General features: G+C 42.8%; 1 protein-coding gene across 3 annotated transcripts; it reads left to right on the top strand.

Moving 5' to 3' along the window:
- Window positions 1-323: 323 nt before the first annotated feature.
- On the top strand, window positions 324-7,520 carry LOC127298795 (DNA (cytosine-5)-methyltransferase DRM2). 3 transcript variants are annotated; one of them, XM_051328649.2, is made up of 10 exons: window positions 327-467; window positions 1,530-1,628; window positions 1,739-1,847; window positions 1,928-1,974; window positions 2,073-2,222; window positions 4,317-4,416; window positions 4,506-4,597; window positions 4,692-5,890; window positions 7,035-7,162; window positions 7,290-7,520. In XM_051328649.2, the coding sequence occupies exons 1-8, from the start codon at window positions 462-464 to the stop codon at window positions 5,820-5,822; spliced, it is 1,734 nt and encodes a 577-aa protein (XP_051184609.1). In that variant the 5' UTR covers window positions 327-461; the 3' UTR covers window positions 5,823-5,890; window positions 7,035-7,162; window positions 7,290-7,520. The 3 variants fall into 3 exon arrangements, with proteins under 3 accessions (XP_051184610.1, XP_051184609.1, XP_051184608.1); XM_051328650.1 differs by having other exon boundaries at window positions 324-464; window positions 7,035-7,520; XM_051328648.2 differs by having other exon boundaries at window positions 7,035-7,520.
- The last annotated feature ends 6,798 nt before the right edge of the window (window positions 7,521-14,318 follow it).

Here is a 14,318-nt window from a genome sequence, read left to right on the forward strand (position 1 = left end):
CTCCTCCCTTACTTTACGCATTGAGATGTGCGCTGCGCACAGGCGCTGTGTAACCAGCCCTGCGTGCAGCCGCGCATCAGAAGAAAGCACCACGCCCGCACTAGTTTCCGCTTGAAAACAGAAAAAAAACCGTTTCGCGTACACGGCCGCAGCCGCAGACTTTTGTGTTTTGTGTTGTGCCGCGCATCCTCGATCGCCTGCCCCCATTGTCTAAAGCGGAGACGGGGCCGGAGGAGCCCGGGCAGTCGCCATCGCCGTTGCGCTCTCCTCCTCGTGCTCGCCCCCTTCCGCCGCCGCCGCCGCCGCCATCACGCTCTCCTCCGCCTCCGCCTTCGCTCTCCTCCGTCGTCGCCGTCGCGCTCTGCTCTGCCACCGCCTCTGCTGCTCTGTTCTTCCTCTTCACTGCAGAGAGGGAGAGAGAGGGAGGGGGGCCGGAGGGGGCGTAGCTTCTTGCATCAACAATGGTGGTAAATTCTTTCTTCTCTTCTGCAATTTTTTTGCCCCCTGATTCAAACGGTTCTCTTCTGCAATCCTCCGGTGAAGATTTTTTCATATGAAGATTTTTTTTTCCACATGAAATAGTTCTTTTGCACACCGCATTCAGTTCCCACTGGCTCAAAACACTCGGAAAAGATTCCTCTGTTTCCCCCCTTCCTCGATGTGAGCTGGACCGGTGGCTGTATGCAACAAAGCACCGCCAGCAGGCCACTAGTATGCAACAAAGATGCCTTGTTTGGTAATAGTAGTTTTGTGGGGATTAGTGGGGATAATACTCTAGAGTATTGGATGAATCTGTGCTGTCATCCAATCCCCACAAAACCCCATCCCCAATCTACTAGGTAGGGATAGAGTATTGAGGATTGAAAAAATTACACTAAAATTTAGAAAAAAAGTGAGGAAATGTGGGAATTAAACTCGCTCATACTCTAACACCAAACATAACATGTATTTACAATAAATGAGGATTTGAAGTTTGGAGCGGATTATCCCACTAATCCCCACTAAAACTCTAGTACCAAACAAGGCCTGATGCAACGCTCAGCAAATAGATACAGAGTAATATGTCGGAGGTAGCTGAACTGAACTGAAACTAGCTGAACCAATTGCTTACATGGCATTGGTGTGCTGATTCTGCCGCATAGCAGTTACCGCACTTCATGTTTCATTGGCTGGTTAGCTCTTCCATCTGTTTCTTATGCTACCTGATCAGTTTACTCGCTGTTCAAGCATCGACTGAACATCTTCTTCATAGGGCACTCTCATGTGTATTTTTTTTATGTGGTTTATTCAGTTTGATGTATGTTTTCAATATGCATTGTGGACCCAGTTGAAGGAGGCAGTGCTGATTTTTTTTTTCCTTTTGGAATTTGAACTGAATCTTGCTGTTCTGGTTTCAGTTGTGGGATCTTGTGGTTGTTTTAGTCTTATGGCGCAATTAATTTTCCTGCTGTGTAATTTTCTTCTCTGCAATTTTATTGCTGGTGGTTTGCTTTTAATATCGATAAATGCATGCTTAACTCGTGGCACAGGATAGTGACGATAGTTTTGAGTGGGAAAGTGATGGTGAGGCCGAACCCTCATCAGCCCCGGCCTCGAGGAACATGGATGCTGCTGGTCTGTCAACATTGGTACGTCAGATAGTAACTGACCGAAAATTGTATCTTTCAGCACAAGAGCTAATCATGACTTGTTATTATTATGATCTGAGTGTGATATTTGTTCATCTGCCTGTCTAAAGGATCCTAATGGGCGGGCCAATGGGGAAGCACCACCTAATTCCTTAGTCGAGGGATATGTGGGAATGGGTTTCAAAAGAGAGATGGTCGTGAAGGGCATTGAAGAGATTGGTAACAGTAAAAGTGATGAATTCATTTCATTTTTCATACGTGTTTGCAACTTCTGTTTCAGCCAAGTATTTTGCTTTCAGGTCACAATGATTCAAATGCATTGCTTGAGCTACTTCTCACATATAAGGTACTTGTATATGTGCTTATGTTGTTTTATTTATCCTATAATTCTTTTGCTGCATGGTGGCAAGGATTGCACATAACAATTGGTCATATGAAATGCAGACACTAGGCGATGAGGCTGCGGGCAATTGCTCTACTTCTGGCCTCATCCCCCGTAGCACTGAAGATGACGATGATTTTGATTTTGAAAACTGGGATGGAGATGATGATGCTGATGGGAGAGAACCCAACTCCGATGGTTCTGGTCGTGAGGTAGATGATTCATTGTCCTTAATTCATGAACTAAGAAATCTTTGTTCATATATTTATGCTGATGCCTGTGACATCGTTGCCATGCATACCTTCTTTTTAGAACATGAAGCTTTTTTCATATATTTATGCTGATTTAGGCTGAGGCTTTTTTGCAAGCTTCAGTCCATCTCCGCAAGCTAAAGCTTCAGCTGTAAACACATTCTGCACATCCACATATCTCTTCGCCTGAACCCCTTCTGACAAAGCCTTGGTCATCCTGGATCACCACACCCGTCGCCCCATGTTCTTCCAACATAGAGAAAGCAGCATCGGCATTAATCTTCAACCTTTCTTGTACAGGAGGCCTCCAATTGGCCTTTACAGATATTTTATTTCCCCTCTTGCTCTCCAGAGACAGCTGAATGAGATCAAAGGCAGTGTCCCACTCCCATTTACACGCTTTCTTCAGATTCAGGGGCACTTCTCCATGTCAATGCCCACTGCGAGCTGTCCAGATAGACCACATACCACAAAAAAATAGCACTTGCCACACCGGGTTTGCAAAAAGCAGCATCTAATAGATCACTAGCCCAGGAAAGAGGATGAAGCCTTGGCAGTTTAACATTGTAAAGCTCATTAAAAGAAATCCAGAAAAGTCTTTCAAAGATACATTCCATCAAAGCATGAAATGTAGTATCTTCCTTGGCATTACAATCAGTACAAACATTATGTGGTTCCATGATTCTCTTGTGTAGAACATTTGAGAAATATTTGACCTTCAAGACTCTAGCACAGAGAGAGAGAGTTTGGATTGGTAATAGGCCGCCAACCTTGCTTGCCAAGCATTGCAATATTGAACATTTCAACATCTCGAAAACCCATACTACCAGCATATTTAGGTTGATCAATTTCAGACCATTTACGCCAATGCATTTTCCTTTTGTCCTCACCTCCTCCCGAAAAAAAGCAGAGCCATAGCCGATAAGTGGCGCTTGCATGTTGTTTTGGAAAGAGCAGAACAACTCATTGAGTATGTTGGGATTGATTGAGCCACATCTTTATAAAACACCTCTTGCCCTGCCGAACTCGGTTTCATTTCACACCCACCACTAACTAAAGAAAACACCTAGGTATACACCCTCTCAAAGGCCTCTGTAGTGCTTCTTCCCAGGGCACTAGGGAGTCCTAGTTATTTTTCTTCAAGGGCCTCACGATCAATATCGAGGATCTGAAGAAATTCAGTTTTGCGATGCAGGCCTGAGAAATCTCTGATCACATGTAATTGAGTTTTGCGATGGCTGTGAAATCTTTGCCATGCATATACCTTGAACACCCTTTTACGTATCTTTTGATCTCTTTGTTTATTTTGCTCCCATCCTTACATCATTGTAGAACTGCATTGTGAAGTTTGAGCACTTGATGTTGTTTACATAAAATTCTCATCGTGTTAAATATTTTTATCGTGTAAGAGTGCAATATTTTGAGAAGGTTGAATACCATCAATTTACCTCTCACAAAGTAATCAAACAAACTGGAAAAGAGTATAAATGAGTGTATTATTGTCCTGCTTGTTTGTGATTGTGACGAATAAAATGAATATTTCTTTTTAAGCACCACTCACTTTCCCTTCAATTCTTATGCGTTTGGATATAAGTTACAGCTTTTATGCATTTTGAATATCAACCATCAGTTTTGATAATGAAAACAACATTCTAAGACCACATAGTCATGTTTCATCACTGCTATGCATCCAGTCATCAATACCATCATATGAAGCTACAAATTTGGACATGTACCTTCAGTTTATGCAGAACCTAAAGTGCTTTCTATTGTTAGTGTAGTTAATTGTTTCAAGTGTAAGGTGAGTAGGTGACAAACATTTGTGTTCATGCATACATTTACTCTTGTATTAGTGCCATGCTCAAACAGCACATGAGAATAACTTGTTGTGTTCCTAAATTATGTCATTGATTTAATTCTCGATCAGTCTTGAGTACCGTGCTGTATATTTCGTGATCTCTCCCCATTTTCCTATCACTAGTCACTTAGCATTAAAAAGGAAGTAAGATGTAGCAAGTCCTTTCTAATCTCTGTTTTTGTTTTGCTTTTGCGCAGGAGTTTCTACGAGAGATGTCAGAGAAGGACAACAAGATCAAGTCCTTAGTAGACATGGGTTTTCCTGAAGATGAAGCAAATAGGGCTATTACCATATGTGGTATGCCTCTTTTTTAAGTTGTTACCTCGTGATCATGCTTCCATGGATAAAAACACCTTATATGATATATTTTGGTCAAAACTAATTAGGTGTGGATACTGCTCTTTCTGTATTAGTCGATTCGATCTATGCAGCCCAAGCTGCAGGAAATTGTAGTTATATGAATCCATCTGAATATGAGGTAACTATTGGTTTGACTGTACATTTGAATAACAAAATTATTTCCTCTTTTAACTTGATTTAAAGTCCCTGGAAATTTGTGTATAATTTGGCAGGTTACCGATAGGGGCTTTGATTCCTTTGGAGGGAGAAAGAAAGCAAGACTGATGGAAGATGGCAAGAAAAAGATGAAACGTTATGGAGGTGGAGCACAAGGAAGCCGAGCCCCCTTGGAAGGTTACCATGGTGAACGAATGCCTCTCCCACATCCGATGGTTGGATTCAACCTACCTACTGATAGGTTACGGTCAGTGACAAGAAGTCTTCCTAAACAAGCTATTGGGGCACCTTATTTCTACTATGAAAATATGGCTCGAGCTCCAAAAAGTGTATGGATGGAAATTTCCAGATCCTTGTATGACATAGAGCCTGAGTTTGTGGATTCTAAGTATTTCTGTGCAGCTGCTCGGGAAAGAGGCTATATCCATAATTTGCCAATTGAGAAAAGGTCACCTCTCCGTCCTCTCCCTCCAAAGACCATATTTGAGGCCTTTCCTCATTATAAGAAGTGGTGGCCTGCCTGGGACCACAGAGAGCAGCTCAATTGCTTTGAGACCCGTGTGGCAACTCCAAATCAAATAAAACAGATCGAATGTGCTCTTGCAAGAACAAGTAATCCACCACCTGTAACAGTTCAGAGGTATGTAATGGACCAGTGCAGAGAATGGAACCTTGTTTGGGTTGGAAAGAACAAGGTTGCCCCTCTAGAGCAAGATGAGATGGAATATTTACATGGTTTTCCAAAAAACCATACGAGGGGGGTTGCCTGTAAAAAGAGGTACATGTGTCTTGGCAATTCTTTCCAAGTTGATACTGTGGGCTACCACTTGTCAGTGTTGAAAGACATGTTTCCCAATGGTATTAATGTCCTGTCCTTATTCACTGGCATTGGAGGAGCAGAGGTAGCCTTGCACAGGCTTGGAATCCACATGAAGACAGTGATATCTATTGAGATAAGTGAAGATAATAGAAGGATTCTAAAGGGTTGGTGGGATCAGACCCAAACTGGCACGCTAATTGAGATTGCTGACGTGAAGTCTCTCACTAATGATAGAGTTGAATCATTTATTAGAAGATTTGGTCGCTTTGACTTAGTGATTGGGGGCCTGGAGGGCGAGCAACCTGCTTTGTTCTACCACTATTCTAGAATCTTGAAAGCCGTCAAGTCGGCTATGGCAAGGATTTAGCCGAAGCTATTACTGGTGATCAGTCAAAAAGATCTTGTTTCTTGGATCAGTTGCTGTCATTATGTGAGGTTTGTTCTGCTCGCTGTGTATAGTTTGTTTTGATCCTAGTGATAGTAGATACCGGTTGATACTTTGTTGGTGTTCTATCCTCTGTGTATGGTTTGTTTTGATCCTAGTGATAGTGGATGTTGGTTGATACTTCTAGGTTTGAGTGATTCAGGTTTTATGATCACGTTAATGTATGCAGTATTCCTCACAATGATCAGGCCCCTTTTCATATTCACATAGCACAGAAATAGGATCCGGTATATGGAAAGTAATGTCTTCTAATTTACTGATTCTGATTTCATTGACCAGTTGAAGCATTTAACTATATACTAAAAATATAAGCATCAGGGCAGTGGGCTTATGGATTTATAGTCCATTTTCTTATTCTAGTTGGAGTAGTATTTGCACAGTGTCGTTTCAGGATGTCTGGTTCTTATGGTTATGGTAGCGCATGCACACTGTGCATTTTTAATCTCTTTTTTTGTCCTAATAATCAATTAGTTGGTCCTGTTCGTTTCCTTGGAGCTCCTCTGATTGTAATACATGCATACATAGAGAAACTTGCGATCTAATCACCAGTTAGTTTGGTCCTGTTTGCTTCCATTTATTGTTTACTTTTTGCGTATATAATGTTCATTTGAGGTATTCCCTGGTAGCCAGCGTTAACTAAAAGTTCATCCTAGGTTGGACTGGGATGCCTGATGCCCTTGTCAATCCCCATGTCTAGCATTTATATGATATTTCAAAAGTAGAAACTATGTGCATAGTGATTTTATAAGGTCCATTTTTCCTGAGGAAAAAGGAACAGCGGTTCTAACATTTCAAGGGTTTGGCACAGCTTTTCTTTATTTACTTCATTTGTTTATTCAATATAAGGAAACCAAAGGTGCCTACTGTGTACATTGTTTTTTGGTTTTGTATGTGTACTATGGCCAATCTTGACGGTGGTGTCTGGTTGTTTAATGAGGACCCTAACTAAGATGGTACCTGGTTGTTAGAATATTGTAGCAATGTACCTGTCTGGGCAGTACATCCTCCTTGGTGCTTATACTATTCAGTTTGTGAGTGTTTATTTGATCAAACTCAGTAGAAAATTGTATTTTTCATGTCATATCCCACTACCATTTTCTACCTTAGCTAATTGTCTAGAACATGCTTTTCCAGCCCCAGAGGACATCAGTTTGGAAAGAAGTTTCTTCCTGTTTCATGTCACTTCTTGGATATCTGGGTGCAAACCAACTACTGCTTGGAGCAACAATTACCACTGTAAACAGAAAGCTTCAGGACACATGGTATTCATGTAGGCAGCATATGATGGTGTAATAAAAAGCTAGATGCATTTTATATATTTCTTTTGACATTGACATCAGGCTTGTTTTTCTGAGTTCCTATGGCTGATCATATATCCTTGATGTGTAGGACTGTTCTTCTGTGATTCTGACAAGTCGTCTTTGCACTTTTTGGACTATAAGGTTGATAACTTGTTCCTTTGTACTTCCAGTGAAAGAGGATGACCAAGTAGATAGACTAGTTAATACGATAGCTACTGGTAGTGTGGATCATTCCTGGATACCATATTTTGGATAAATCCTGGACTATTATTGCCTTTTTCCACACTACTTGATAATATACTGAAGATCCTGTTTGACATGTTCCAGGAATTTTAGCTATACATTTTCCCATTGTCTATCTGTAACTTGACAGCATGCATTTCATTGGCAAAAGGAAGCCTTAGCTTGCGTTTCAGGAACACTTGATTCCGTCTGGCTATCTAGCCAAAAAGAAACGCCATCTGTGTGCTGATATAGAACAATGCATCTGTTCTTACAGCTTTGCTTGGCGTTGTTCTGTTCTTGTGGCCTAACAGGTTACATGTCCAGTCAAACACTGATTTCCTTTTCAACACTTTAGAGAGACGAGCCACCGTAGATTACCATCTTAGTTCACAAAAAAAGCATCTTGTTGTGTCCTGATTCTGCAACAAATGGGGAGATGAGCTAAATTTCTGAGCTACCTTGTTTGTCAGTACTAGTTGTTCCTTTCTCTGCAGTCCTGGTAAAATCACATAATTTTTGACAAAGAATTGGAGCATTGCATCTCCTGGTCGTAACAGCTTTGGCAATTTGCATGGGGAGCAGTGATATCCTCTGTATTCTGGGATAACCGATAACAGCAACTGAATATTCGGTTTTTTTTGTCGTCAAATTAGCTCTGAGATTGTATTTGGTTATTTGCATCGCACAATGTAGAGGCCTGGAGGATGATCTTTCCATTATCTGGGAAAAAACTCCGAGATTATGAATTCCGATGTCTATGTTCTGAAGAAAGTTGCTGCCACTGAAACATGATATTTTTCTGTGATTTTGACAAGTTGTCTTTGCACTTTTTGGAGCATAAGGTTGACCACTTATTCCTCTGTACTTCCAGTGAAAATCGAGGAGGATAATGTAGTAGATTGGGTAGTTAACTTAATAGGGTAGATAATGGTAGCATTTAGGAACAGACACCATGTTTTGGACCATTCCTGGAATATTGGTGCCTTTTTCTCCACTGGAGTGGGATGCCTTGAACACAAGTCCTCTTTGACATATCACTACCACAATCTGAGATATGTATCTATCTGCTTATCCACAATCCTCACTACGGCACACCATACAGATAATGTATCTCCCATTTCTCACAAGATAGTAGACACAATGCTATATGTTTGGGAGCACATACTATGTTGTGGTCTTACAGGAACATTCTGCCTCTGTCAAAGAACTTGTCTGTGACTTGAGAATTTGTACTTCGTTGGTAAAAGGAAGCCTTTTCTTGTGTTTCACGATTGCTTGATTCCTATCTGCTATCTGACCAATAAGAAACACCATTTTTGTGCTGATTTAGGGCAATGCATTGTTCTTCAATTCTCTTGTTGCCTAACATGTTGAGTCAAGCACTGTTTTCCTTTTCAACGCTTTAGGTCGCTATAGATAGTAATCTTAGTTCACACAAAAGAATAGGCATCCTGTGTGTGTCTTGGTTCTTGACCCAATGAGGAGGTGAGCTGAGTTTCTGGGTTACCTGTTTTTGTCATTACTGGCTTGTTCCTTGCCTGATGTCCAGGTGAAGTCACATAGTTCTGCACAAAGAACTGGCAGATTGCATCTCCTGAGAGTAACAGCTTTGGAAATTTGTAGGACACCAAATTTCAGTGACAAGCAAAGTTCAGTTAGTTGAATTTAATCCAGTACCTGATGACAGTAACTTAATAGTATGGTACTTCCCTTTTTTCTCTTCATCGGGAAAATTAGCTCTGAGATCGTGTTTGGTTGTATGCATCGCACAATGTAGAGCCTGAGGGGATAATCTTTCAATTATATCAAGGGAAAAAAACTGCGTGTGGCGTCTATGTTTTGCAAGAGAAACCTGCACTGCTGTTCTGAAGAAAATTGCTACCGGTGACAGTAAGCTGCAAATTAGAGCATCTCCAGCCGCGTCCCCCAAATCGCGCCGGATTGAGCGTTTGGGGGACGTGTTTTGTTCGTACCGCCTTTGGGGGACGTCGCTCCCCAGCCGCGTCCCCCAAACGCCGCCCCCAAACATTTAAATTACTTTTTTTTAACACAGAACCATTTATCAAATATAGCATATGAATAAAAATGTTTGCGAGAATTGTTTTCAAATTAAATTACAACAAATAATAAAATAAGTAAACAAATATAATAAATAGGGGTAGATGCTACATCAAGGTGCCACGGTATTTCCTTTGATCCTCCACAAATGCTCAACGAGATCAGCTTGAAGTTGCTCATGCACATTGCTGTCACGGATCTCTGCGTGCATGGCGAGAAAATCAGCAAAATCTGCAGGCAACTCATGATCAACCTCCGCAAGAGGGCCTTGACACTCATAGGGACCAACATGTGACCTAGCATGATTCTTGCGGTCATCCTCGATGATCATGTTGTGCATGATCACACAAGCCCGCATCACCTCCCACATTTGGTCGTGAGATCAGCTTAGAGCAGGGTACCGGACAATGGCAAATTGTGCTTGAAGCACACCAAATGCCCGCTCGACATCCTTCCTGCAAGCCTCCTGTCGCGTAGCAAAGTGAGAATTCTTCAGACCTGATGGATTCGAGATTGTTTTGACAAAAGTGGCCCATTTTGGATATATACCATCGGCTAGATAATAGCCTTTGGTATATTCGTGGCCATTGATCTCATAGTTGCATGGTGGAGCATGCCCTTCCACTAGTCTGCTGAACACCGGAGACTGCTGCAACACGTTGATGTCATTGTGTGATCCCGCCATGCCAAAGAAAGAATGCCAAATCCACAGGTCATAATCTGCCACAGCTTCAAGCACCAGACTGCAATATCCATGACGGCCTTTGTATATACCTTGCCAAGCAAACGGGCAGTTCTTCCATGCCCAGTGCATGCAATCGATGCTTCCAAGCATTCCAGGAAATCCTCTAGCAGCATTTTGTACCATGATCCTTGCAGTCTCTTCCTCATTTGGCCCTCTCAAATAGTATTTGCCAAACTTTCCCACCACAGCTCGGCAAAACTTGTACATGCACTCAATGGCAGTAGACTCACTCACTGGCGGACCTATGTTAGGGCAAAACCGAGCCATGGCCCGCCCAACCCAGGATATTTTAGCCTATATACCTATAAATTTTGGCTCAATAATAGCCCATTTTGTCCATGTTGAGTGTATTGGCCCGCCCAACTTTTTTGGGCTTGTTCCACCGCTGGACTCACTCATGCGAAGGTAGTCGTCCTGTGTATCGGCAGGTGCTCCGTATGCAAGCATCCTCATGGCGGCGGTGCACTTCTGAATCGACGAGAACCCGAGACCTTGAGCTTGAAGTAGGGGTCGAACTCTCGAACGCCGTGGAGGATATTCATGAACAGCCCCTTGCTCATCCTGTACCGGCGCCGAAAATTGTCGGCCTGTGTTGCGTCGTCGGCGAAGTAGTCGTTGTGCAGCATGGCATGCCCCTCCATCCTCTGCCGGGGCTTCGACTTCTTTCTTCCCGGCCTTGATCCTCCGCGGCGCGGCCTCTTCCTCTTCTCCGCCTCAGCGTCGAGCAATTCCTGGAGGGACGCGATGATCAGCAAATGCTCCCGCAGGTCGTCGTCGAAGGCTTGCTCGTCCTCCAGCAGCAGGGCAACCATCTCATCGTCGCTGTCCATGGCTGAAGCAAAATCAATGGTTAAATTTGCGCCGAGGCAGACGACGCAACAAACAGCGGCCAATCGTGCCTACCTGGCAAGTCGTCGAGCACCTTCTGTGCGCGGAGGTGGGGCGGATTTGACGGCGCGTTCTGGGACGCGCTGGCGACGCTGCGGCGGCGACACGACCGGCGGGAGCCCCAGCCGCGACAACGGTTCCGACTCTCAGCAGAGATCAGACGCCCAACCGGCCGGGAAATCCAGCGGCGGCGGTGGGGTGGGAGGCGCGGGAACGAAGGAGCGACGAGAAAAGAGGCGCGAACCAACAGTTTATGCAAATAGTCGCCGACATGTGGGAGCCCGCCTCGCTTTTCGTTGTGTCCGGCGTCCCCGATGCGTCCCCTGTGGGACGGGGACGGGCTCGGGGCGCCGGACACCGTATCGGGCCGCGCCGGACAAAAATGGGCTTTGGAGGACGCGGCTGGAACGCATTTTTTGTCCGACGCGCCCCAAAACCCTTTGGGGGACGCGGCTGGATATGCTCTTAGGGAATCAACCACCCGCTACTACTTTACAGTGTGCACTTTTGGGAGCATAGGGGGAATAGCTTATTCTTCCAATGAAAAGTTAGAACGATGATCAAGCAGATAGATCAATTGATTTAAGAAATTATTCTAGACAAGCACTCCATGCCTGGGATTTCCAGGAGTATTTGGGTTTTTTTTCCTACACCACAATGTGTGAAATGTGTTGCCTTGAGCTTTGGAAGAACACCATCTTGCTATGTCCAGGAACTTCGTATAGTATTTTGCATACTCATCCATAGTCCTTGCATCACACATCTTGCCTTGATCTTGGGCAGAACTGGTAGTCCTCTGCATCACACATCTTACTGAAAATGTCCCTGATGCTAAAGAACTTATCTGTTTTTTTTTCTATTCATTAAGGAAAGAAAAAGAACGAAAGTTACTCCCTTTCTTCAGAAATAGATGCTGTCTTAGAAAGCATGTGCTCAAACTTCGGTATTTTCGAAACTGGTATATAATGAACTTACTGAAACTGATTTGGTAAAACGCAAGATTTGTTATTAGTCTTATACTAGTATATTCAGAAAAAAAAACTGAATGGTCAGAATTCAGTATTGAAGACAGTGTCAACACTGAAAATATTATCTGTTTAGAAACAAAGAGAGGGTACCTACTTGGTCTGGCAAGTCATCGATTGTATCCGATGATCAGTTGGCAGAAAAGAAAAAAGATTTTGTTGGTTCAGAACTTCAGATCAGCACTATCTTTCGAGTGAACCATATGTACCGTGCACTGTCTACTTTGCTTACTGTTCTTCACATCATGTGTTGTGAGTAGTGACTTAACCGGCTGGCCTGGAATGGATAATCTACTTTTTTTTTAGATATGGGAGCATCGCTTCAGCCTCTGCATCAATAGATGCACACGGCTATCTTTATTTAAGCATCGTACCAGTTTACAGAAGAATCTCGTGTGCGTGAGTGTCTTGATTGTTGAACCAATGGTGAGATGAGCTGAATTTCTGAGCTACCTGTTTTTGTCAGGGCTTGTTCCATTCCCTGGTGTCCAGGTCAAGCCACATAGTCTTGCACAAAGAACTGGCAGATTGCATCTCTCTCCCGAGAGTAACAGCTTTGGACAATTGCAGAACTGTTCTATCAGCTAGAAGCAGTGTTCAGTAGGTTGAACTTCATTTAGATGAGCTGAACTCTGACATATGATTGTGTCTGCTGATAGCAACTGCGACGGTAAGGTGTGTTTTGATGTGTGCGTAGGACAATCCTTCAATCAGCTGCTGCACATTAGGGAATCAAACCATCTGCTGCTACTTTACAGTGTGCATGCATAAATATCTTCCCAAGAAGGAATCTTAGCAGCAACTTGTTTCTAGTTAACTTATACATTTGCTTGATTACGAGTCGATGCTATCGACAGAAATCCACCTATCTGTCTATCTGTCTATGGTCAGTTGGTCACGATCTCTCTGAATATTGTCATGGACCTGGCAGCTTAAGGCAACCAACGGCTGCCATGGACGCAGGTCTCCCTCGCGCTTTATGCAGGATATCATATCTTTAGCAAAAGTGATCACCAGAGACGGAGCTCACAGCACCCAGCCATGGGTAGATAGGGACTCCCTGTTTTCCCATGAATTTTCCTCCTCATACTTATCTCGTGCATCAACCTTTTTCTTTGACATAAACATGATAGAAGAAGAGAACGGAGCAGAGAGGACTCCTTATTTGATGGATCTGAGGTTGAAACTCGAGCAGCCATTTCTGTGCCAGCAGGCCGCAGGTGAGCCAAACATGTCACTGCTCTGACTGCTACCAGTACCACCGTGACTGTCTTACCATGTTGGCAGCACTGACCGAATGGGGTTGTAGCTTATATATCATTGTGCCTTGGTGTCGAAATTCTATGGGACAACAACAATTCAGATAGTACCACAAATAGAAAGCAGCTAAACTGTCACTAGAGTGCTGCCATCCATGTCAAATGATTAATCCGGCCGTATAAACCAAGTCATTAGAACGGTTAGTTGACAGTGTTCTCCTTTAAAAACTTGTTCTTAACTGGTATTTATTAGGTATTGTCCAGCTTACTAGCCAAAAAAAAGCACTGTGTAGATGAGGTACGAACTATAAATACTATTTGTAGAGTTATAATTTACCATAGTTTTGGGGGATATCATGCCTTTCTTTTTAGAAGTTTGATCAGAAGCCTTTCACTTAACTGATATGCAAAAGACATAGTACATCAGAATCACATTGAGCTACTCTTGGTGCTTACATAGCTGAACATCAAATAGAAGTTTGTTCCATTTCTTTAAATATATTTACTTAACCAAACTTAGATCATTGCCTAAAAAACTTGAACCCTCGTTGGGTTGTAAGAATTTCATACGACTTCTGTTTGATTTCAATCCTTGTGATTTACTTCTTATGAATGCTCTTGCGATTAAAAAAATGATACCATATAAATTTCTTTTTATGGTTTTGTGTGCGTCAATTCCACATAAATTTGAACATCTACCCCAACCTCCTCTCTTACCTTTTTTACGGTATTCTAATTTGCACTTGCGTAGCTGTTAAACTTACATGTTTTCATTACTACAATTTCTTGTGTGCCAGAGGGATTTACATGACACCGATGCGGAGTAATAGTAATACCCCAAACATATACAAGCTAGATTCACAAATTGATTTATTAGAGTATAACCATTTGCACCTCCATACAAACAACTGCTCCCA

The sequence above is a fragment of the Lolium perenne genome, chromosome 5, assembly GCF_019359855.2.
Source record: "Lolium perenne isolate Kyuss_39 chromosome 5, Kyuss_2.0, whole genome shotgun sequence".
NCBI lineage: Eukaryota > Viridiplantae > Streptophyta > Magnoliopsida > Poales > Poaceae > Lolium > Lolium perenne.